The sequence below is a fragment of the Phacochoerus africanus genome, chromosome 1, assembly GCF_016906955.1.
Source record: "Phacochoerus africanus isolate WHEZ1 chromosome 1, ROS_Pafr_v1, whole genome shotgun sequence".
Taxonomy (NCBI): Eukaryota; Metazoa; Chordata; class Mammalia; order Artiodactyla; family Suidae; genus Phacochoerus; species Phacochoerus africanus.
In genome coordinates, this window is record NC_062544.1 from 85,760,014 (window position 1) to 85,786,860 (window position 26,847).

At 37.6% G+C, this 26,847-nt stretch overlaps 1 protein-coding gene across 7 annotated transcripts in view; it reads right to left on the reverse strand.

Moving 5' to 3' along the window:
• Nucleotides 1-2,324: 2,324 nt before the first annotated feature.
• Nucleotides 2,325-26,847, reverse strand: part of SATB1 (SATB homeobox 1) — a 103,320-nt gene continuing 78,797 nt past the window's right edge. For all 7 annotated transcript variants that reach the window (XM_047768990.1, XM_047769043.1, XM_047769015.1 and 4 more), the window contains 2 exons: nt 8,918-9,121; nt 2,325-6,502 (listed from right to left, as the gene is read on the reverse strand). In XM_047768990.1, coding sequence (XP_047624946.1) covers nt 5,999-6,502; nt 8,918-9,121 — 708 coding nt within the window. In that variant the 3' untranslated portion in view covers nt 2,325-5,998. The remainder of the gene's footprint in view (nt 6,503-8,917; nt 9,122-26,847) is intronic.

Consider the following 26,847-nt stretch of genomic DNA (forward strand, 5'->3'; position numbering starts at 1 on the left):
TAGGATACATGCCAAACGCCTCTATGAACTTCAATGTTTATAGCACAGGATTATTAATTAGATTGAGTTTTTCATTTGAAAAATAAGTTTACTGGACTGTACCAATTGGAGTGTGAATTAAATTAATGTACTTTGAAATATAGGAATTACCAAATGCAGTTAACTTTGTATGTTGTTTCTATTTCTTGAAGCGCATGCCCCTGTTTAGAGGTTTTTTTCCCTCCCCAGGCTAAGAAGATTTCTGTCCTTTTTAATTTTGCCTTCATGGGCATGTTGCAAATACTCTACCTCGCTCTGTTTTTCAGGCCCATTGTAGTAGAGCCAATTCTTTGTTTCTCTGCTTCTCACCTGTTTCTGTCTATTTATTTGTGTATAAGATGTCAAAGGAAAATGAAAAGTAACACCTCCAAATACCACCTTGAAAAAGAAAATGCCAACAAATTCTTTTCTGCACCTGAAGCTTTTAATTCTTTAATCCACCATGGAATGTTGCTTAATTACATATTTTATTATGCATAACTGAAAATTATGTACTTTAGTTTCAACAATGATATGAAAGCACGTATTGTTTATAAATAAAGAGCGGCTGGTTTGTCTCTATTTTTTATGTTACAAATATTTGTGGAATTCTCACAGGTTCTCTTTCTAAAATTGGCTTTTTGAAAATTCTCAGAGGGCCCCGAGAAAAACTTCAAGTTTTAATATTTTCTCTAGAAGTCAGAACATTCATCACTCTGCAAAGGCAAGATGATGTCAACATCATTGTGTGCAAAAGCCACTGAATATTTCATATATTTTCTTAAGTTTATCAAAAATTTAACGTTTCATAAGCATATATTAAAGGAAAAATGTTACAATCATTGAATGGGGTGATAAACCCTTAGGGGTTCATTATACTATTTTCTCTACCTTTTTGTTTATATTAAAAAATTCCTACAGTAAAATGTATATGTTTTTTAAAAATTGGTGTATACAGATTTTACCTCAGAGTTTTCAAGATAATATTTCATACACTTGATTTCAATTACTTAGTGATGGCCTTTTTCTATTAGTAAAATACATGTTACACTATATTTCTGAAAATTTTGAATTACATTTAATTTTTTTCTACATTTTCTGCATTTGAAAAAGCTCTTCTTAAGGAGAAACTAGAGATAGAAATTTGTAGATTGAAGACTTGGGTTTGAAGCCAATGTGGCCATTTAACAGCTGAACAAATGAATTACCCTATTTGAGTTTCCTCTCCCTTGTCTTTGAAGTAGGAATTTCAGTGGCTGCCTTAAGTACTTAATGGTAGAATGGAAATGTTTATGACAGTGCCTTATAAAATGAAGCATTCTACAAATGTTGCTATTATCATTTTAAGCATATTTGAGGGCAATGCTAGGAAGGGGCTCCTGAAGGTAGGAAGCTTTTGTATGAGATTTGGTAGAACAAATATTTGGAAATTAAAATTGGAAACAAAGGTGGAGTAGGTGAAATCCACCCCCACAAGAAGATGCTGTTGGACAGGTTTGTGCACTGGCAAATACTTACTTTGCATCGCATTGCCACAGACTCAGTGAACTAAGCCACACATTTAAATATTTGAAACGTCCCAACAGTCTTATTTAACAGGTACGATGGTTCTTTTGAGTGTGGAGAAACTCATGGGACATCCTTTCTTTTGGGGGCATAAAGACAGAGACTGTGGCTGTAATGAAAACTTACTTGAATACTGTAAAAAGCAAATATTCAATAACAGTAAAAAATGCAACTGAGTAAAGAAATAATATACCACATAGTGCAAATTATGTCACTTTAGAATTTCTCTGTATTACTTTGCAAGGCAACAAAAGTATGTACTGTTTTTCCTTACCAGCCAGCTCATCAACTAGTGTCAGAAAGAACAGGGCCCCCAGTCATGTGCTTTTGATCACAATAGGGATATTAGCAGTTGAAATAGTTGACAGAAGACAGTGACTTAAATAATCTTGATAGAGGACATGAAACCAAAAAGGGATTTTTGTAGAAATTACTTTGAGAAAATTAAATTGGAAAAAATATGTCAAGGAGGGTAATGCAAGGAAGGCTTAAAAATGTTGTTCTTCTTTTAAGCATGACTTCCAAACTATTTTTATTTAATATCTGGTATTGTCAAAGACGTAATAGTGTTCTGGACATATACCTTCCATCACATTTCTTAAATAAGGGTACTTTGTATTTTATCAAAAATGTGCATGTTAACATCTATAGTTTAGTCTTTGTCAAAAGACATGCAAGTAGGTATTATTCACATTATGTGGGCTGCCTCAGAAGAAATGCTCAATCCATAACACGCTCCCTTGAAAAGTAAAAAATATTTATTTGTAAGGTAAACTATAGCATTGGTATCTTTTGATATTTTAAATAGGATTAATATTTTTGCACCTCTATGGGTTTCCACACTATCATGCAAATTTCTGGCTTGCTTTTAACACAACAGTCCAATTTCTATTGCCTACATAATAGGGTGTACCCATTTTAATTGCTCTCTTTTGAAAATATCACCAGGCAGTTCAGAATACCTCATTTATTGACAATATCATGACAATCAAGGACCTTAATATCAGCCAATGATAACAATAATGAATAGGGCAGAATAGAATAATGGAATGTATGGGATTGTCATTTTCACTCAATCTTGAACCATTTGCAAATGTTTTCTACTCAAGCTATGTATTTTAGAGAAGTACACTTAGATATAGATATCACTAATGGAGAAAAACACTTCCTTTAAGCTCAGAATTCCTTAGGACTAAATGTTAATCAATACACATTTTATATATAATATGTACAGGCTTTGTAATCAAGTGCCACACAAGTAGGGCACACATATTAGTTACCTTGGATTTCAAAGGTTATGTGTCAACTCTGCATATTATGTGCCAAGGAGATACTATCAACATTATTTTTTGCATAATGTGCAAGTATTATATGGCCACAGAGTGTAATACAAATTAGTGGCAAAGTGCTGAGGGAAGGAATCCATGACAGATTCAGATGCACAAGGTTGAATATTACCCGTAAACTACCTGACTCTGCTAAGGTCTTAACAGCACGAAGCGCTATGTCATGCCCAGCTTTTAAAAGTCTCTGAAATACTTGGACAGGATGAAGCTTGTTGAAGGAATTTTACCACAGCCATTGGCAGCACTGGGAATGGTATGAGCAAATGATGACATTGGGGGAGCTCAATGTGGAAGGTAATGCAGACAAATTGTTTGCAAAATGTGCCATCTTCCCTGAAAAATAATTTTGCTCACTCCATCATGACCATCCTTGTTTATCGACATATGCTTTGTGGTTTTTTTTGTCTTAAAATACAAAGTGAGCAAGATTGTGCTGCTTTCTTTAAGTTAGAGGGTCTGAATGAGAATTTTATTAGTATTGTCATGTTGATGTCTTACACACACTCATCAATTCACTGAAAATGTTATTTCCAAAGAAGTTAGGTTACTGTGAATGAGAAAATCTTCTGTGCAACCTAAATTCTTCTAAAAAAGTTATTATTAAAATTTGACACCTTATAGTAGGTGTTGTGCTCTTTAAAAACAATCGAAAAACACCAACAAAAAAAAACATACCCTTGGCTCTGGCTTTTCCCCTTAAACTCAGAGAAAAGAAAGAAGATTTTTTTTTAAATGTCATCGTATACTAGTTTCTATTTATTATTTTCCAATACATGTTAAAATCTAGTTTCTGTTTTAACTCAACTTCCTTTTGCTTAAATGACTCTCTGAATCCTAGTCATAAGAATGTTTAAAAGCTGCTCTCTCATTTAATAAAAAGAATTGAAAATTTTTTCAATATAATTTTAAAGTTTACAGCAAACCAGCTGCCTTTGGAGTAGTTCAGCTGTGCTTCAAAGGTAGACAGGAACTTTGAAAGATGAATTGGTAGTTTCCAGGGATGCTATTTTAGTTTCTTAAGTTCAATAAAGCAGTCCAGTTGCCTGCCTATGAGATCAGGACCCAGGGTAAAGATAGAGAGTGGGTGATTTCAGAACCAAAGGAACCCAGACACCCCATAACAAATACGAAATCTTAAAAAGAAGCAAAATATAAAATGAAAGTTAAAAAAATATTTAAAAACTGCAACACTGGCCTCAATCATTTCCATGACTCTCATTTCCACACTTCATTTTATATCTTGGGAGTTTACTGAGTTTTATGTTGCAAGAGTTTTGACGAGCATGTTTAAATTCCAGGTGTGTTATTCTTATTTTCTTCATGGAGTTCTTATAGATATAACATAAACAACAAAATGAGCTCAGAGTTTTGAAGTTATATTCCATTTACAACTTAAAAAAATACATTGCTTACTAAGGAGTTTTTATACAGAAGGTCCATTTTCCCCCTTACTTATGTTACTATTAATGGCCTTTAAAAATACTTATACATCAGATTAAAAAAAACTGTTGCCATGATGGAAGTATTGTGAAGTAAATGCAAATGAATCCATTCTAAGCACATACTGCTAAAGACTGATCTGATGTCTTTGTTGGCAAGTCCTTTTTTTGACGATCCTGCTATCTCTTGTTTGCTAAGTAAAATGTTAACCCAAACCAGATTATCATCTTCTTTGTTAAACTTTAAAAATGAGCATGTGTCTGTGATTTAAATTTACAGTGTTTTAAGTGACTTTTTCATTGCTCTTTTTAAAATCAGTAAAATATCAAGAAAGTATTAACATGCATCTAACTGAGGGCCATCTTTGACTCTTTTATGTAACTTCACATAAGCAGACAAACCCTACCATGTCATACCATAACAAACAATTTTAATTGTGTAGTTACAGTCAATAACCACTCCTAATCAGAACATTTCTGCATAAAGAAAATTGTGATACACTTATAAAAACAGCCAGCTGTAACAAAATAGCTGGTGTTTTCATAGCCATAAACTCATAAAAAAGAAATACACCTTTATACAGAAATTTTATACAGATGTAGCTTTAAAATTGATTGTAAACCAAAGGAAGACACATTGCAACATCAATTATTTTCACATTAATTGCATAATTTTCTAAGGTGATCTATTAGTTTTATTTACCTAAGCTTATTTGCATGATAGTAAAAATTGCATACAACAATAAGAGTGAAGCTTATAGTATGAATTGCTTGGATAACATAGAGCACTTTTTATAGGCAACTGTGTAAAGCACATTTTATCTATTTAAAACTTTTAAGACACTTTGTTTTACTGCCCATCAAAATACATTTATAAATAGAAAAGAATCAGTATGGTAACAAGAGAAGCAATATTACATTTAACAGAAACTTCCAAAAAATTAATTACAACATGATGCTGCAGGATCTACAAATAAATAATGAGGACTAAATTGTGTTTCACATTTTCTTTTCATTTTTTAAAAAATCATGTAACGATGAGAATGAAAAAAAAATTACAGTGAACTTTTATTTCCAAAATAAAAACAAATTTGAATTACGGCAGTGCCATATAATACAAGGCATTTGTTGGCATATGTCATCTTTAAACTGCATTCCACAGTCTATAGTTCTTTTGTAACATACAATAGAGTAACAAACTCTTTTTTTCTTTTTCTTTTTTTAAAACAAGGGGCGAGTTTCCAAAGATCAGTGTGAAGTGTTACAGAAATAATTAAAGAAAATAATAATCACAGAAGTTATAATGCTTGTTTGAGGCTCCAGAATAATAATAATTAAAAAAAAATCACTGGTATCATGCTTACAGGGTACACACCTGGGTGTGTCCCGTGAACACAAATTTTCATTTTTAATACCAAACAATCCTCGATGCTTCACCTGGGGCTGCCAAGCAGTTTGTAAAAGAGAGTAAAACATTTAGTGCAGTCTGTATCATCCGTTTGCGGCTTTCCTGTTTGTGCAAGTTTCTGAAGATTCATTGGCCAAACAATGGACAAGGTTTGCTGAGCGCGTACAGAGTGGACGCTCCGTGTAGTCAATACCAGTGGTGCTGATGGAGGAGGAGACCTCTCAGTCTTTGACGTCAGCGTTAATGTCTGTGTTCCCTTCCACCGCCAGCTCGTCTTCTAGTTTCACCGAGAAAAGGGTGTTAGCATTTTTGTCTTGCACACTCTCCTCCAAATCCTTAAGTAACTCCTCCTCCTTGTACTCGGCCACGTCCACCTCCAGGCCCGAGTTGTCCTTCAGCTTGCCGTGATGCTTGAGATAGTACCGCTGATTCTGAAAGAACTTGATGATGGTGTACTTGGGCAGGTCCAGCTGGGCGGACAGAGTCTGGATGGCCTCCTCGTCTGGGTACAAGCCCACGTCCTGGATGAAGCTCTGCAGGATGCCCAGCGCCTCCACTGAGATCTTGGTCCGTGGTCTTGCCTTCTGCCTGCTGTCTTCCTCCGCCTCAGCCGGCGCGGCCACTGTGGGCTGCCGCGGGGGGAGCCGGGGCCCGGCCTGTGGCTGCTGCGCCTGAGCCTGAGCTGGGGGCGGCGCTGGCTGTGGCTGCGCCTGAGTAGGTGGCTGCTGCAGGAAAAGAACAAGCAGACGGTCAGCTGCAGGCTTGGCCCCTGCGCTTGTCGCCTTGTCCACTCTTGTGGCCTCGCCCACTGCACACATGGCCTCAGAAAGAGCGGGCACGAGGTTAAGGAACCCACATGCACCCACCAGGAACCCGACAAGGTTGAGGACAGAATGAAGGCTGGGCTAAAAAGCCCACAGCATTGTAAAGAAAGTCAAAATGATCACTAAGTAGGGAGGAATTAAGAGGGCTTGGGGGTCTCCGGGCTAATGGAACTGAAACTCAGCGCTCTGAAAATGTGAGCCATAAACTTCCCCAAAAGTGTATGTATCAGAGGCGAAGACAGCAAAGCTAATTATGCTGTCAATAACTAACAAAGATTTTTAAATGAAGATTGAGAAGTGAGGATTTCAAAGGCATTTGTGAAACGTGAGGAGCTGTGGGGAAGTTAATGTGTGTTTTGTCCATTTCATCGATGGCTAAAACACGGGGCAAGCATAGAATGTTGCAGTTACATTTCAAATAAAACGGTCTCTGCTCTTCTGCAGCATTAGCCCTTGTGAATCCAAAGGACTTTTGTGAATTTCCCATCTGACCGTTCCAATCTAACACATCTTTCTTACCAAACTGCACTAGTCTGACACTGCAGGTTTTCTCCTTACCAAACATAAATGTTCAATACATTCCACAACGGCCAGCAAATTGTTTTGTCTATTACTAAACTCAGATGTGATTAGGATTTAAATTTAATGTACTTTTTTCATAATTAGTATCTGTATATGTCCTATAATTTTCATACACAACTATACATAACAAACATGTGACAGGCATATATATATATATATATATATACACACACACACACACACACACACACACACACACACAAATATATATACACTCTCTATCCAGGATTCTTATCAGCAAAGAAAATCAACCTGAGAAAGTAGCAAAATATTAGAACATTTGTACTGTGCCCTAAGTATTTCTTTAATCCCCCTTAGAAGCAATTTTATTAAAAACAATTTACATTTTCAAACAAGTACTATTTTTATTGCTTAAAATATATCTTTCCTTTTTTTTTTTTTTGGCTAAACAGTAAATTTTTCAGGATTTCACTATTATTTTAGTGCTTGATGTCCTAAGGGATTCTTTTTTTCAATTCATTTTTAATACACTCAAGAATTTTTTTCTTAGTGGTTGGATAACCCCATTATTATTGGGGGGTGTGTGTGTCCCAGCACACATACACAACAATACCAAGAAATAATATGCAGGTTAACACACTTCCTAAGCAATTGTACCATAAGAGCACCAACAAACTACCTGGACCTGGAGCTTCCCAATCTAAATTCACTGAGGATGAATTTGGAGGATTCACTTAGTGGATGAGTGGAGACAAGTCTCAGGACACGACAGGTTGAGTCTGAGGCTGACTCTGCTGGCAGTGGTCTCCCGCCACGGCCATAGTTAGCATGGTCTTTGCAACACTGAGAATCCTGACCAAGGGAGCAGTCCTGGTCCCATCCCCATGTATCCCAATTTTGCTGGCACAGGGAACTCCTATTGGCTCATCTGAGGAGTTGACAGGCCTGGTAAGAAAATGACTCTAGACTCTCCTTTCCCAATGGTGGGAGAGGGACTCAAAAGGCAAGACAGATAGACACGACTGACCCTTAACCTGTGCTCTGTGATGCTGTGGGGGAAGAGCTACAAAGTGAAGGCATGGCCAGGGAGTCTGAAGAGAGATGCCAGTTTGGTTCCCCTCCCAGCCTGTTTTGGACAGAATCCAAGGTATCCAATTTGTGATTCTACGAACTTCCTCTACAGAAACAGCAGTAATGCTTTTCCTCGGGGGCAGTATTGGTATTCATTAAAAAATAGGTGATGTTTTAAAAATTGTGAATTAAAAAACACACATACAAAATCTTACACTTTCACAGCCACAAAACAACCCAGTTGTAACGAAGACATGCTTGCAAAATAAGTGTTAAAGGGGATTCCTGCCACTCTGGGAGGAGTGGGGTGGGCAGGGGAGAGGAACACAATATACATATTGGAAAAAGTGTGTTCATTTTCCTTTTCTCCCCCAGAAGCAAGATGGCAGTATATTGTTTTCTCTTAAGCCTATGTTTAGGAGTTTCCGCTGTGGCGCAAAGGGATCAGCAAGTCTTGGGAGCACCGGGACACAGGTTCCATCCCCCACCAGGCACTGTGGGTTAAGGATCCGGAGTTGCCCCAGCAGTCACAATCACCTCTCTGATCTGATCCTAGGCCTGCGAACTCCATATGGACGGCCAAAAAAAAAAAAAAAAAAAAAAAAGGCCTGAACAGACTGGTGGGGAGAAACTCTCCCTTCCCTGCTCAGTTTAAACCTCAATTGACTGAGCGCTATACTGAATTGGCCAAGGTAAACCAACCTGAATCTGCTCTGCGGGCACGTGGATGATGTGGGGAGGCCGGTCACCATGGTGATGCACCGCGTTGCTCTCCTGTTCATAAATGGCATCACGTTCTGGCTGAGGGAGGCTGAGGAACCTTCGGATCATGGAGAGGTTCTCCCACAGGGTCCTGTTTTCTGGAGATGGATCTTCTTTCCAGCGTAACAGCTCACACAACCACCCCTTGGAGACAAGGGCATAACAGGTCAGTGCAGGCCTGATAGGGTGCTAACATATTCCACTGGAAGCTAAAAAGGAAGGACCCTGTGAAGTTAAAATTTTTCACAAGCTCAAAACACTCCAGTGTGCTTTAAAAACATTTTTTATTTAATCTGTTAAGAGAGATTAGCTGTGGCTATCGAGGAGGACGAGGAGGGCGCTGCAGGCTCTGTTTCTAATAAATATTCAGATTTTCATCTTAAAGGAGGGTCTCTTGTTCAGGCTCCAAGGACAAGACACATTTACCAGGGACTCTGCAGTTGGTAACAGAGGAGAAAAGCAAAGCTAAGTGTGCTTCTGGCCTGGCCAGACTTCCATGTCTGATGAGTGGTCATCTGAGGTTCTGAAGGTATTTAAGAAGGGCTAGGATGGGTTTTGAGAATTTTTTTTCTAAAAGGATACCCTAAGTTTCTAATTTTTGTATTAGAAAGACAATCTGTATGAATATTTGCGTGTGTTGCGGGGGGGGGGGGCGGTGGCGGTAGGAAAGGGAGAGAAAGGACATGTGCAGTTGTGTGAGCAAGAATGTCGTCCAAGGTAATATCATCATGGTTAGAATGGGCATTAAAAGAGTTCTCCAAGACAGAACTTTCCAGAAAGACACCTTGGAGTCCTGCCTGCTGCAGTGTACACATATGGTTCATCAGGTAAGAATTTTAACAGATTTCCTGGTCTAAGAGAGAAAGTTCCAATGAATGCCAAAACCTGAACCGTCTGGTGCCTCCAAAAGCCTGGTTTTTAATCCTCAGATTCTTTATCAAGAAGCAAGTGGTCCAACAGAGTACACTGTTGAACTTCCTCTAATCATCACGTCAAATCTTCTTCACCTTGGCTGCAGTGATGGATGCTAAGCAATGGGGTGGAGAGGAAGAGAGACAAGGTTCTACCCAGACCCCCTTCACCAGCCAAGGCAACCAGCCCAGCTGCCACCCTGCCAGCTGACAGCTCACAGCCACACTCTTTTCTGGAGAAATGTCTTGGAGCCATCTCACCTGGAGATGCCTGGATGCTTGCTTCACCTCCTCACTAGCTCCTTCCTCTCGGATGGCCAGTGATTGGCTGACCCAGTGGTACAAGTCTTTGACTTCTCCCTACCGAGATGACTTACCCTGCCCTTTATTCTCTAGAGATGGCCAGAGACGGCTTTATCCATTCTTCTTGCTGCCTTTCCCCATCAATATAGACTTTACCTGAGGCCACATTCTTACTGGACTTCTTCCTCTTTCTCATCCTCCCAAACCCTTTCCAACTTCCTCACCAAAATCATCAGCCCCTGATTCCTTATCTTTGGCTCCGCTTTTTGGACCTAAGACAAAGAGGTTTCTTGGAAATTCAAGTAAATTAGTTGGATGGGAATGGGGAAAAGTATAACTTAGTATCTGATTTTTAGAACTGGCCAAGGGGAGTTTTGCTTTTTTTTTTTTTTTTTAATGTTATCTTTGGGTGAGAGCAGAAAATAGTTGCCAAGGGAGAGGGAAGAGAAAGTAGGATGAATGAGGAGTTTGGGGTGGGTAGATGCAAACTATTACATTTAGAATGGATAAACAATGAGGTCCTACTGTACAGCACAGGGAACTATACCCAGTCTCTTGGGATAGAAGATGATGGAAGATAAGATGAGAGAAAGAATGTATACATATATATGGATGACTGGGTCACCATGCTATAAGGCCGAAATTGACACAACGGTGTAAATCAACTATACTATAATAAAAAATGAACAACTTTCAATAAAAAATTTAATTAAAAAAAAGAAAATGGTATGACTTTCCTTTTTTTCTTCTCACTGGAAAATTTCTAAGTGTAATATACAGTGAGAAGAAGCAAAGCGTATTTGAGAGATTTTTAAAAGAAAAAGAGACAGATACATAAGCTTCTGAAGGCCCTCCTACCACCCAGGCAAGAGTGACAGGTGCAAAACTTCATGACATCTACTAGTGTTTCTAAGAGGCCTTTGAGTCTCTACTCAACATGCTAATTAAACAAATATTTACCTAGGGATGGTCATGCAATCATGCACCCAATTGATACCACTGAATGTATAATTGCAAGGTAAGAGGGCAGGCAATAAACTGAAAATTTACCTGAAAGTTTGTTAGCTAAATAAAAAATAAAAATAATTGTGATGGCAGCACCACTGAACATGCTCCTCTTCCAACCATGGCAGTTCTTTGTTTCTTTCCAGAATCACATGCTGAAACGTCATGTTTTAGCTCTATTTACATGAATAGAACATTAACTACAGAACCATACTTGAGTATTTGAAGTTTTTGAGACCCACTTGCATGTGGTGCCCAGAGATGTTTATTTAGCTCTTACTGGCAAATATTTGCTCTCTGGAGTAAGCCATGAAAATGTTTTATGTTTTCCTACATCTAAGCTATTTCTTTATACTTTACCTCTAAGTTTTGATGCAGGGCAGGTTTTAGATCTAGATCTTCCTGTAGGTTTGACTATTAACTGTGGTTAAGATTATTCTCCACCCCTCAACCTCTTGTCTCCATTCTTTAGCTATGGCGATTGACAGGCCCCCATGTGTAAACACAGCAAATCACTATAATTTTATTTACTCAGGACATGTTAGAAGGTTCATAAAGAATAGAACAGAAAACTGTTTTTTTTTTATTATACTATTGTAATAAATGCTTGACATTGAGCATCTTAATTTTTTTTTAGAAATAAATGCTTGTAACTAAAAATTGCTAAAAGTCAAATTAAGAACAATTCATGTAAGAAAATCTTCTTGAGAGAGAGCTTAAAAACTCCAATAATTTTTCAAATCCTTTTAGAAACTTTTTAAAGTAACGAAGAGATCAGTTAGCACTTGGATATATGTGAAAAAACATGTGGATCACAGATGTTCTTTGGAAAAGAAAATCATTAGTTCTTTTAAAATGGCTAATAATGATAGCTAATTCCTAAACAATCACACTCATGCTGGTTTAACAAATATTTCAGAAAAAGAGCCCTGACTCATTCAACAAATATTTTGCTCATATTGTCACTTCTGTGCCTCTATACTTATGAGACGGATTCTTATTTTTATTAATTGCCCGTGACTAACATAACATTTCCAGTAGTTTGCTATTAACCTCTGCCCTTAAATAATACTTCTAATTCCTTATCTAAAAATAATTTGACGAATTACAAATCTGAAGCATGTCTCTGCTAGCCTTTCAAGAGACATGATGATTTTAAGAGACTGAAATCAGATGCTTCTTAGAAAAATATTTAACAGTGCAGCTGGGAACTGTTAGTTCTACAAGGATATTCCAAAAAACAAAAATGGGGGAGGAGGGGTATGCTTTTCTTGATGTGTCTATCTCAACAAATAATGGAAAACAGATATCCTGACAAGCTAGTTCCTTGTCAGCAGAGAAATAAACTGGCTTAGTTTCAATTTACAGCAGCAAAAAATAAGATTAATTTATTACAATACTATTTAAATAACCTGAGAATATTCTGAGTACCTCAAATCTTGATTGATCGAGACTCCGTTAACGATGACAGTAATCTGATGTATGTTTTGCATAAAACGACTAACAGAGCCAAATGCTTTCTAATTTCCCAATATCTTTTTCTAGGTCACTTTTCCATAAGTGACAGTGTTAAAGCCAATAAGCTTGGGAATATCTGACAAATAAAAATAATGATTTCCCTAAGCACCATGTTGGTTTTTAAGTGATAGATGCACAGATTGACTTGGTGGAAGAGAGAGGGTGAATAAAATGCAGCACTTTGTTGTAAAATGTGAACAAAATTAGGTTTTAAGCCAGGTCTCCGGGGCCTGAAATGCTGTGAGACCATAGGCAGGGAGTAGGGAACCGCTCTGACAATTAAATTAGATCACAAGTGTTCCGAACGATAGAAAAAAGACAGGAGACGAACAGCCTTAAAATAATGAGACCGATCTATTCTCAGAGAACTAAAATGGCACAAGGAACAACCTAAACTTTAAATGTAGTAAATTTGCCAAGCAACATTACACTGCATATAAAGAGGGCAAAATATAAACAGTAGCCACATGTAAATAAATTAGTAAAACTTTCAGGATGTTACTACTTTTCAAACTGACAAAGTTTAATTTGACACCTTCTGTTCTAAACCCTTTGTTTCTATTCAAAATCACGCCTTGAGCTGTTGCTATCAATCACAGCACTCCCCCTATTACTTAAAAAAACTGGCATGGACCCTGAACAAGCTGAAAATGCCATGCAGATGAATTCTGAGATAATATGTTCAAACCTGTTATATACAACACAAATCCTGTAAAGTTATGTATTGTAAACCTACATTTATTGAGAACTAAAAGTCTTCAATCCATCTGCCACAAAGGAAATACTGTTATGTACTTCATAGGAACCAAGAACCATCTGCAAATGTCTTGCCACCATAAGCAAGAAAATGGTGCAGAAGATGCTAAACCTCAGGCTGCATGAAATCAATAACATTCTTTGGACTGGCTTTGGTTAGGGATTTCTGAAAGACAAGGAAGATCATGGGCAGGAGTGGGGGGAGAAAGAGAAAAAGAGAAAATGCAGAACGACTGCCAAGCCAGTACCAAAAAAAAGCCAAACAAACTCAATGACAACACAATGGCAGTTTATCATGGTCCATGAAACACATGACTGTATGCTCATTTTAAAGGAAAAATTAGCAGTTCTAAACTCAATATTCTAATGATGTGCTTTACTGACAGAACCTTGTTGTACCACATTTAAATAAAAATCCTGGCACCTTCATCTCTCAGCTGCTAATTTCCACCCAAACTCAATCTCTGATTTCCACTCTACTCTTTTTAGAACAGTTAATTCAAGTCAATTTGCTTCTAACATTTTAACGGATAAAGAGTGCAGAATGCTTTTAACTGAGTCAGGAAAGCAGCCTCCTTTCACGAAAGGAATTATTGTACCTAGGATGCCTCACACACATAAAAAGAGAACCCTTATAACGCCTGGTCTGTGACAAAACCGGGAGCATGTAACACAACTAGATTTCCAGGGGAAAAGAGATTCAGTATTCTCTGAGAAAAAAAAAGTCACTTAATACAAGATACAGATATGTATGTATTACCATTATGTACATATACATTTTCAACCCAAGAACTATAAAAAGAGAAAGAAAATGACAAATAATTCCTCCTGCAACTAAGAAGGAAAAATACATTTTAAAAAATAGAATGGTAATTTGAGTTCTAAAAAGCAAAACATTTTATAGTCTGTATTTATCTCCCCCCCCCCCATCTTTTATGTGTTATTTTCAAGAGTATTTTGTTCCAATCTCTGGGGCATATAGTATAATAATATATGATATTAAAAGAAATCAATCTAAATAGGGAGGTATTTGATACAAACATTTTAGTGGAAAGCATGAATTACATTTTAGCAAGTAGTAGGAACAGGATTAAGTACATAATCCATTAAATAGTACTTCTCACACAAAAAAAATTCAGTATTGTAGACTAAACTACACCAGGCATTTTGAATGAGTACATTTTCAACAACAACTAACTATAAAGCTAGCAATTTATCATTCAGCAAATAATTTTCTACTTTTAAAAGAATCTGTAAGTGTTACTTATGCTAATGAAGACAGTTTTTAATCTGCCCACAAACATGCTAATAGAGGGCAATTTTTTTTTTTTTTTATTTACAAAGCTGTCGGCACTTGAGAGTAATTTCATATCAATGTTCTATAAGCTGGGGAGGGGGTTCTAATTGTTTGAGCTACTGAATCCTTCACCCTAATATAAAGGTTTAAAGATGTCACAAAAGATGTAAAGTGACTAATGATGTTTTAAATCACCCTTTTAACCTTTCCAGAAGGGTTCCGTTTTCACACTTTGGACTTTATACACACTCCCTCAAATAGAGTATTATTAAAACATAGTACTTCTTCCAGGCCCCTAACCCCGAGATATACAAGGCCTGATGGAGGTACAATCCTACTTCTAGGTGTGAGGCCTGTATATTTCCTCACACACCCACTTCTAACCTTTTTTCGAGAACAATCATGACACTTAGAACAGTGAGAAACAAAACAGCGGTGAAGCAATACTGAAAGCATTTTAAATTATTTACTAGGTTAAAAGGGTGAGATGATACTTTAAATACATCAAATTTCATCGTCTGGGCCATTTTTTGGTGGCAAAGTGGTATTGATCTTTCCAAATGCTTAAAATTAACTATTTTCCAGAAGGTCATTATTTGATTAAAGGCATTAAAGTTGAGGGCAAAGAAGCAATGTACTTCTTCCTCCCCATTCAAATCATCATATAATTTAATAAAAACCATCCCAGCATGTCCTGTAATAAAAACGCTTATCTTAAGATATTGTTCTTTACCTAACATATTAACCTTTAAATGTTATGAAGTTCTCGAGGAGAAAAACCTTTGCTAAAGCAGATTATTCTATAACATAATGAGAGGCCCCCACCCTTAACATTAACAAAGATACATGTTCTCTTATGGAATTAGAAGGAAATACATAAATCTTTCTTGCTAGCTTATTAACATCTACTTTGTAAAAGTGAGGAGAATTTCAACAGGCACTGCTAGTAACTTCTCCTGCTAAGTTAACATTGGTCTTCAAGAAAACGTGGGAAATAAATCTGAACAGAGACGTGGCAGTAAATGCATTTTCCATTCTAAAAGTAGCACATTACACCCACTTTATTCAAAGATGGGTTTTAAAGAGAAACATACTTAAGTGGAATATATGTATATGTGTATACTCCCAAATATATTTTCAAGGTGTGTGGTTTCTGTCCTTTTTGGCTGAAGAAAAAAACAAACATACTAGACTTATGTCTATTTTGAACTTATTTTGAACTTATTTTGAACTTATGTCTATTTTGAACTTCCAAACTGTTACTGTTTTAAACTCTCTCCAGACTCCACAATTTATTTAAGGGACTCAGTATCGTAGTCAAAAATCTATGGGTTTCCATATTGTGTTAATAATAGGACATAAAAGGGCTCTCCATAAATTTCTTGCGTAAGTAAATTTTTGCCATTTGGTCTTTAAGAGGGTAAACACATCTAGTAGAGTTTCTGGAGATTTGGTATTAGCAAAAAGAAAGGTTTCTACAACCTAGGAGAAGATTACATTAAAACTTAGTGAATTTTGGGAGTTCCGTCGTGGCACAGTGGTTAACGAATCCGACTAGGAACCATGAGGTTGCGGGTTCGGTCCCTGCCCTTCCTCAGTGGGTTAACAATCCGGCGTTGCTGTGAGCTGTGGTGTAGGTTGCAGACGAGGCTCGGATCCCGCCTTGCTGTGGCTCTGGCGTAGGCCAGTGGCTACAGCTCCGATTCAACCCCTAGCCTGGGAACCTCCATATGCCGCGGGAGCAGCCCAAGAAATAGCAACAACAACAACAACAACAACAACAATAACAACAAAAAGACAAAAAAAAAACCAGTGAATTTAGGAGGAATATTCAGAATCACTGGTAAATGATTTTTATTTTTCAATTTTGCTTAAACTTTAATAAAGAAAAAACAAGAAAATCATTTGTTGTTAATGTGTTTTTTTTTTTAATCTCTCAGAGCCACTGACTTGAGAGAACACATAAATATGGTATTTCCATGGTATTTTTTTCTTTTCCTACAGATTGTTTGATTCACAACAAGATTATCATATAATAACCTAGCCCTCAGAGTAGAGAAAAATATGAAAATGGTTCTCACTTAAAAAGATTGTCAAGAAAGTTTTAAAGAATATTTTCAGGAAGCAGAATCCAGGAAGGAGAAAAAGGAATGAAGAAAAAACTATGAAATTCTAGACAACACATTAAACTGGGCTGGCAAGAAGATAATCTTTTAATTTGACTGAAGTAGAGAATGTCCAAGGAAAGGTTTCATTTTATTTTTAAAACATTAGATTTGTAAGATATCTAATTTAAAGATTAATCTTTCATATGCTTCAAACTTGCTTTCAGGATGGTTTCTTCAAAGCTTAAATGAAAGAAATAAAAAGCTGGTTTACATGTCTGATACTTGAATATGGACTCTGAAAAAGAATTTATGTTTTTCTCCTCTTAATCTAAGATGTATTTTTTTTAAGATGTATTTTTGACATTATATAAATTTCAGTGATATGGTTTGGCTCTTGTTTAATGTTTATATTTTCTGCCTTAAAAATCTTACTTAAGTAGGGGGAGAGATAAATTAGGGGTTTGGGATTAACATATACATCCTACTATATAGAAAATATATCAACACTAGGTCCTACTCTACAGTTCAGGGGACTATACTCAATATCTTATAATAACCTATAATGGAAAAGAATCTGAAAGAATACATATATACACATGGTATTTATGTGTGTATATATACACACATACATATATACATATATAACTGAATCACTTCGCTGTACACCTGAAACAACATTATAAATTAAATATACCTCTATTTTTAAAAAATCCAAAAATAAATAAAATACAAGTTTGTATTAAAAAAATGTTACTTAAGTTTTAATTTTTTTTTTTTGTCTTTTTGCTATTTCTTGGGCCACTCCTGCGGCATATGGAGGTTCCCAGGCTAGGGGTTGAATCGGAGCTGTGGCCACCAGCCTACGCCAGAGCCACAGCAACTCGGGACCCGAGCCGCGTCTGCAACCTACACCACAGCTCACGGCAACGCCGGATTGTTAACCCACTGAGCAAGGGCAGGGACCGAACCCGCAACCTCATGGTTCCTAGCCGGATTTGTTAACCACTGCGCCACGACAGGAACTCCAAGTTTTAATTTTTAATTTTTTCCTCACTCTTCACATCGAGTGTCATTAAAACACAAAACACTATATACCCTGCAAGGTTCATGCTGTAATACTGGCATCAACTTTTGCCTCTGCTTTTATCATAAAGAACCATCTGCCATGATTCTTCACACCACTGACTCGTCAGTGCTAGGGCACCTCTTCCTTGAATGATGCTCTTAGGCACCAAGCATTCTTTCCAATTATGTCCAATGTACAATTATTTTAATTTCTGAGCAAAAAAAAAAAAAAAAAAAAGAAAAAAAAAGAAACAAACCAAAAAAAAACTGTAAGTAATCATCTCTTTTCCTCTCAACCAATGACAACTAGTGCTTTGGGAAAGAATGAGAGATCAAGGGTTATCATAGAGTACTATGATTCCTACAAAAAGCAAATGAGTATGATGTTTGATTTGGCCTGTGGAACTTCCTGATAGGTAAATACACAGGTTTAATTAAGCTTTCTCGTATCCCTTTAGCCCTCTTAGAGACACCTTGGCAAAGGGAGGCTAGGATGAAAATCACTGCTCTGGTATTTGCTTTCATACTACCCAGAGTTATCCTACTGCTCAAATAATCTTCAATGCTTCCCAATACAGAAAAAAGTTCAGCCTCCCTAGAGCTGCACTGAAGGTTCCTCCAGTCACACTTGGGTCCTGATTCATGAGAACATTTACTAGCTGTTGCCCAGCATTTCTTCACATTTTACTCCCATTCCTCATACTGATCTCTTGAAAAGGAAAGCCCTTTCTCCTTTTTTTCCCTGCCCATCCACATAACAACTCTCCTTCCAGTCACTCTCAGTCACGGAGGTGTACCAATTAAGGGTTACATCTGGTGTACGCATTTGTGTCTGAACTTGAGCAAATTACCTCTCAGATCCCTCCTCTACAAAGTTCAGATAATAATAGTATTACTCTCACAAGCCCAGGCCAGGACAAATGAAACAGGAGATGTTCAGCCCAGTGCCTGGCCCCTGATGACTACAAAAAGGTCTGAAGGACTTAACCAAAAGCATTTGCCTTAAAAGTGGCTCACAGTATATTTGAGAAGACGTGGCATTTGAAAATAACTATTAGAGCAAGGCAGTATGCAATGAAGGTCAATGAAGGCAGACATCAAGTGGGACCCAAAAGGAGGGGAAAAAGAAATGGGCGGAGGTAGCTGATGATATCATGTTGGCTTAGCTTTGAACAATGGGCAATATCTGGGTGGGAAGAAAAATAAAAAAGAGATGAATTAGCAATATGTTAGGAAAAATAGGTAGACCTATTCTGAATCTACTATGCCTACCATTCTTTCACTATAGCTCTTTACCATACTATTTTCTTGAGGATACAACTTAACTACTGTGGCTTCGTCTCCTCTATATAATGTACTTTTAAGATCTCTTTGTTAAGAAGGCCTAAGTTTTCATTTTATTACCTACTCTACTACTTGGTCAAGTTATTCAAGTTCTCTAGACCTCAGTTTTCTCTTCTATAAAATAGGGGTAATTTTACCACCACTCAGGGGTGAGATAATTGTGAGATAATTCACACAAGGGGCTTGGTGCACAATAACAATATGATGAATGTCAGTTGTTATTTGTATTACTGTTGTCATTATCACAAATATTATCCAATGGAATTTGAATAGCTAAGGAATTAATGAAAATAATTCAGTTATCATATCCTAACATAAACCCAGTATCTTCCTCCCACAAACTAGGTTCCTCCATATAGTTTAACTCAATTAATAGCGTCACCACTCATCCAGTCCCCTGGGCTAAAAGGCTGTTATGTGAAGTATATATTGGTATAATCTTTCAAGGCACAACATGGAAATATTGAATGTAGAAATGTCTAGCGATTACCTTTAAAACACAAATACTTTTTGGGATCCAATAATTCTACTTCTGAGAATCAATCCTAAGGAAATGATAATTAAAGATGTACACAAATATTTACCTATAATAATGTTCACATCAGCATTCATTATCTGTGAGAGTAAAAGTTGAATACAACTTAATCAGTGGGGAATTAAAAGGTGAGTATAGCATATGAATGAATGAAAGATATACATAGGCACATGTGTATACATGTATATATGTACATATAAAGAACATAAATATGTGTGTGTATATAATGAGCATAAATCACACTATCTCTAGTTAATTGGGATTATGGGTATTTTTATGTTCTTTCCTCTTTTATGTGTGTTTAAATTTTTTTCTACAGTGGCTAGTACTGTTAGAAAATAAACATAACAAATAGCTTCAATTAAAAATCTGAATTTTGTTTGTTTCCTCCGTAAGTGAACATTCATAAATTCCTGTCCATTCTACTCCTTCAGAACATCTCTGGAATTCGTTCCTTCTTTTCTATTCCAACTGTTCTGGTTCAGCCCTTTCAGCATTTCTTCCACGAACTAAGGCTGATGGGTTTCTTTATTCCAATCCATTAGCATCGTTGCTACCTGAGTTACATTTATCATAAACAAATGTCAACACAAAGAGCCCTGTGAATGGCTTTGCAACACCCCGAGGCTCACACTTCAATGAGTGAGTGAAACATACAGCAAAAGATCCCTGCAACACTGAGGTGGCAGTAAGTTGGGGGATCAGAAGAAAACAGAAAAAAGGCACAGTCTGGGCCATTTAGTTAGTGGCAAAAAAAACTGTATACATCTCTGTAATTCCTGAGGGCATCTTGAATTATATAGCAAAGTCCAATAGTTTATATTCATAGTAACACTGTTGGATTTCAAAGGAATAAGATTCAAAGTAAACTCAGCTTACTAGGTTTAGAAGGCAGAGAAGCACTATGAATAGCTCTCATCAGGAGTTCCCCTTATGGCTCAGCGGTAATGAACCCGACTAGGATCCATGAGGACCTGGGTTCCATACCTGGCCCTGCTCAGTGGGTTAAGGATCTGGTGCTGCTGTGAGCTGTGGTGTAGGTCGCAGACAAGGCTTGGATCCTGAGTTGCTGTGGCTGTGGTGTGGGCTGGCAGCTGCAGCTCCAATTCAACCCCTAGCCTGGGAACGCCCATATGCCTCAGGCGTGGCCCTAAAAGGCAAAAAAAAAAAAAAAAAAAAATAGAAACCAAAAAAAGCTGAAGTCAAAGGTAAATGCATTTTGACTGTTTAAAATAGAAGCTTCCTGGGAAACTTAACTTTTCCCAAACCCCTCAACCCCAATAAATATGTGCTCTTACAGTGTAATACCATGAAGCAAATTTATTATGCTGCATCCCAAAGTCATTATTAAACATTTACAATATTTATTTCTCTCTTCTATTGAAGATCACTAAGAAAAAAATGTGGCTGAATATCTGTATAGGCCATGTGCAAAAACCCTATAAAATTTGAACATATGAATAATTTTTAGGTGACTATTTACTTGATACACTGTTTGCTTACTGAAATAATTTATTATCAGGTTAATTTAAACAAATATTTCTGCCACTGCATTTTTAACTAATTCATATAAAATTTTCCAACAGTGCAGATTTCTCCTCAAATAAGCTATACTTGCCATTATGCATATTTAGGGGCTGGGAATTAAAAATTTAAATCTTCCCTCTATGATATTCTAGGAGAGATAACAAAGAATTTTTAAAATCAGGGGAAGGCAATTCGGGATTGTAAAAGTTATAGGCCTCATATCTTAGAGGAACAATCAAGTGGGCAGGGTCATTACAAGCTCCTAAATTGCTTATGATTTTGCTGATAAAGTAACACCCATTTTGTGGCAAAAAACCACATCATTTTATCCATTATGCAAACCAACTCATCAGAGGTCAGCTTAACTGAGGAGCTCAAATCTTGGGATTCACAAGTTGACTTTAAAAGAAGAAAGCATAAATATTTCTAGAACCATCTTGAGGGTCCCAGTGCTCACAGACAGGTTAGAAATTTACCAATGAAAGGAGATGAAGGAGGCTGGGGCTTGTGCAGTTACCCCTTACAACCACTGGTCCTGTGTTATACAGAAACAGCAAGTCCAGAGAGGGGCCAGGGAGCAGGACAGGGCTGGAGTTTGGCCCAACTCTGTCTCTCTGAGTGCAGGGCCCACCCTCCTTCCACCAGGCTTTCCTTAGGCATATGCCGACTTCTGGGTGGGCAACACTGTGAGCTGAGGAAATGTGCTTCTGAATCATTCCATCCTTCCACAAAGAATTACAAAGAGTATCAACTGTGCAGGCTAAGCGATGTGGGGACAGACGTGATAGGGAATAACTTCTCCCAGCACTTACTGTCCAGTGACGATGACAGCTTTAACTGCAGGGGTAGGCGGACAGTAAAGGCGAGGTTTAATTGGCCTGAAGTTTCCAGCCTAAGGGCAAAGGCACTCTCTCCCCAAGCCTGGCACTAAATGTGGAGAAAAAGGTTGTCTGGAAGGTTTTTGTTGCTGTTTTAAATGTCATTGCGATGATTGTAACCCCTCCTCACATGCTCTGGAAGGAAAGGCCCTTGAAAAATACGCATCCGAAAAAGTAATAAATAGCAAATCTTTCCTAAGTAAATGCAAGAATTCCTCAGCTAATGTGGTGAAAAATTATAATTTTTTTCTTCCAGCAAATAATTTATCTAATCATTGGTCTCACTTCTTTTGTGCCATGAACCTTTCTGACAGTCTGGTAAAGCCCATGGTTGGTGAGGTCTTTTCAGAACAATGTTTTTAGGTGCCCAAAATAAAATATGGAAGGTTACCAAGAAAGCCAACTGTACTGAAATACAGTCCTATAAATTGTATCATACAGTAAAAAGGAGCTTCTTTATTAACGCACCAAGTAACAAGATCTAGGAGCAGTTCTGATAACTATTGTAATTTTAGAATGATGAGCAAAAATAGTATTTTGAGATATCCGCAATAAAAATGTGATATGAAAATATTTGTGATTTTTATTGGTGGCTTTTTTTTTTTTTTTTGCTTTTTAGGGCTGCACTGGCAGCATACAGAGGTTCTCAGGCTAGGGGTCGAATCGGAGCTGCAGCTGCCAGCCTATGCCACAGCCACAGCAACGCCAGATCCGAGCTGTGTCTGCGACCTACACCACAGCTCAGGGCAATGCTGGATCCTTAACCCACTGAGCGAGGTCCACAACCTTATGGTTCCTGGTCAGATTTCTTTCTGCTGTACCACGGGGAACTCCTATTGGTGACAAATTCACAGGTACTGTCAACACTACTTGCCTATACTGATGATTAAATGAAATGTCAAATTTCAGTAAGACCTTATTGAAAATAAATTTTTTTTTCTACTCATATCCATTTATGGACCCTTTGGGAAAAGGTGGGACATAGGTTAAGAACTTCTGAAGAGGGTGCCCCTCCCCCTCAGCATATATATGTGTATACATACATATACACACACACATTGTCAACATTACTCCAGAGGTATGTTATATAAGCTCCTAGTTGATTAGAAAACTTTGGTATTTATGAATTCTTGGAACAGATTTCCTTATCAAGTTATCCATTTATTATTTATTTTGCCACTAAAGGACCATGCCTCTTAGAGATGTGGCTGAAGGAAAACACTTAATCACCAGCTCATCGTTCCCAGACTGTATCCTGAGGAGCCCCAGGTTTCCACCAGGGCAGCTTCAGCAGCACCCTGGTTGTATGTGTGCAGGGCAGGATGCTGATACAAAGGCCCTGACCCCACCCAATCCTCAAGTCAATCAAAATGGTGGAAGACTTTTACCTACTTTATGCATTTCAGTTCTAGATGAGATTCATTCATAAAATAATAGTTTTACAGCTTAAAATTTCCTGACTGACAACTGCACTAGCACATCTATATACCTTTGTGCTTCTTCCTGGTTCTGTTATAAACTCAGTACATAGGTTTACAACCTCTGTATCATGAAAGCATCCATAGTCTAACTTAGTTAACTTCATACCATCCCGATACCTATAAAAGTAAGCAAGATAATCAGAGTATCCTCTGAGAAATGTCTACCTGCCAGGAGAGGAATACCTACATTTTTTTTTTTCCCCCAAAGACACTTGGGTTGCCCAATAGAAGAAGATAAAGTAGCAGTGCAGATAGAGGATGGAGGCAGGGAAAGGAATGGAATTACTGTATGTATGAGTGTGTGGGGAGTGGAACACGGAGGGAGGCTTGCAAATACTGGGAAACCAGTAGAAATCAAATAATGGTAGGTCTTTCCTCTCTTCACCTCTTCAAAAGCAAATGGTTATAAAGGATACATCTTGAAGATTTGTGAACAGGGCAGAAGCAAGCTAATCAAAGGATTAAAGAAAGAAAAGAAAATGTGAAGGAAAGACAGTAAAAGAAGGGGGAGGGGAAATGGGTAGAAAATGAGCACCATATCATCACTTCATATTATATACAGCTCAACACTAAATTTATCCAAAAATACAAACACAACTTTCTGCCTAGAAATTAAGCTTGATGGATAAGGCTTTAGTCCTTATGGTTACCAAGGGTCCAAGTTATTTAGTCTCTTTAATCAAAATACTAAAATAAAATCATTACCCATTAGGCTACTACCCTTCCCCCAATCTCCAAACACACAAGCAAAAATTAATTGCAAGCCAGGAAGAAAGAAGGCAATTTAGACACTAACAGCTTGGCATGGACTGAGCTCTATTTCCTAATAGCATTTGTCTGTTTGTGAATGTATATTTTATTTACAGCCTTCACTTCCTTGACCATATTGAAAGTAATTTATTTTCACCTAATCTACATTTCATTTAAACCACCAAATACTCCATCAATGAACCAGCCGAGTAACACCCTGAAGAGTAGTCTAGTGTTGGTGCCATAAGTAAAGTGGGTAAATATTTAAAGGAGACATTTGGGGAAGGGCACTCCTCGGCAGCTATTAAATGCCACAGGTACAAAGTTATGAATCTGCAAATACAGGCTTCAAGGTATTCCTTCCAATCAGCTGTCATTCCCTGCCTCCTCCTTGTTTACTCCCCATTTCACCAACCTCAGCCAAACCTGTGATTTCTCATGGACTGAGTCCATTTTTTTCCTCTTTGATGTGTTATCCTTCCCTAAAGAACTTTTATCAACCCCTCAAAAAATGAGAAGTTAAGGTGCGCTTTCAGGCACCAGTTAAAAACCCCAAGAAGACATGCGAAAGGAGGAAACTCTTTAGTAACTTCTAAGTCATATATGGTATTGGCAACCACTATCCCACCACATAGAGAGCCCAACCCCAACCCCCAACTGAATACAGCTCACCTCCTCTCGACGCTGTACTGACTGCTAGGTTCCTGATAAGCAGTCCACATTTCTAATAACAAGTCTCAGATGAGATCCTATCAATCTTCAGCTCATTTCATACTAGTAACACGGAGTTCATACCCTGGATTCCAAACAATCAGTTCTCCTCACTATATGCCACTCATAAATAATCCTTTTGGGCTATAGATCCCCCCAAATAGCACTTTGTTCCCACAAACTAAGCTGTTCCATGATTCAAAACCTTACCTCCTCTGTGACTCATTCCCAGACTAACACACCTGTCAGCAGAACCTTCAATCAAAACAGCATCCTCGTTCACACTTGTACACCTGTTTCAACAGCAAATTAACAGAACCTGGAACTGCCAGGGACATTAGACATAGTCTGACCCAACCTATTTCACCTTCCTGAAGGGTAAGTTAGGAGCTTAAAAGGTCAAGCAACTTGCTTGGGGCTACAGAACACAGTAGAAGTAGAATTGGGACCCTAACTCTTTGCAATCTTCAATGCCTTCTCTGAAAGATGAAGTTTATGTACAAGTAGTTATATAAACCACATGTGAGTTTACAGATCAACCCCATTTCTATCTCATGTAGATAATTAGCAACCATGCCTTCCCCTTCCTTTCAGTTTGGAATGAAAACACTATAAACAATATCGATGACTTAAACAATGCCGGTGAAAAATGCAGACAGCGGGTCCAAGAGAAAACAGCGAAAATATTCAAAGAAACTACTTCTTCCTGTACGTTTTCCTAAGGATCTGAGGGCAGTGGAGAGAATGGCTGAAGAAGGTGGATTGAGCTGAGAGGCACGATCAAGTTTATAAATATTTCTACTGAATCTTCAACAGAGGACTTGCTAGCAGATACATGAAAACTATCCTTTCATTACACAGGGACCTAGCAGGGTCCATAAAGAAAATGATAACATTTTCTTTTAACAATGGGACTCTTGTAGTCTAATTAAATTTAACGGAAAGACATACTCTTCCCTCATACTCAAAAGTACTGAATATTCTCAAACTCTATACATACTCCATATATACCCCAGCATCCCTAAACAGTGCTTCTTCTTCTTCATTTTTTTTTTTCTGGTTCTCTTCTCTTTTCCTTTTGCATCAACAGGTGTGCTGAGCCCCAAAGAAATCCTCACACATGAAAACTAAAGTTAGCAGATGAGGAAAGCTAGGGATAATTTTTCAGGTGATAAATGAAATCTTTCACTTACAAAGAAATAAGTCAAGGTTCCTGTAAGTGGCAAGTTTTACAAAAGATTGTAAAATGTGATTCAATTTGTATCCTGGCTTATCCCTCACCTATCCTGAAGTAGCTGTGTAAAACCTTCAGGGTCATTAAAGCAAGGGCGGTAGCAACAAAGTCAAAAGATGCAATTTTTTTACCTCCACTTTTCTTATTTCTTGGACTCATCCCCATACAACTAATCCATGGATATCAAACCTCTCCTTGGGAATCCTAAAATACAAGAAGTGACAGCAGCCATAGTGGATGGATCTCACTGATTAGCAATGAGTGCTTTCATTTCTGTGTTAAGAAGGATTCTGAGATCATATCTGTACTCAACAGGAATCAGTGTTGTGACAGGTGATTTGAGGCTTGAATCTAATTTTCCACAATAATAGCATCTTACAAAATGACCGTAAAGGTAAATTAAGACTGTTAGAAAAAACTGACCTAATGATTTGCTATTAACCATGT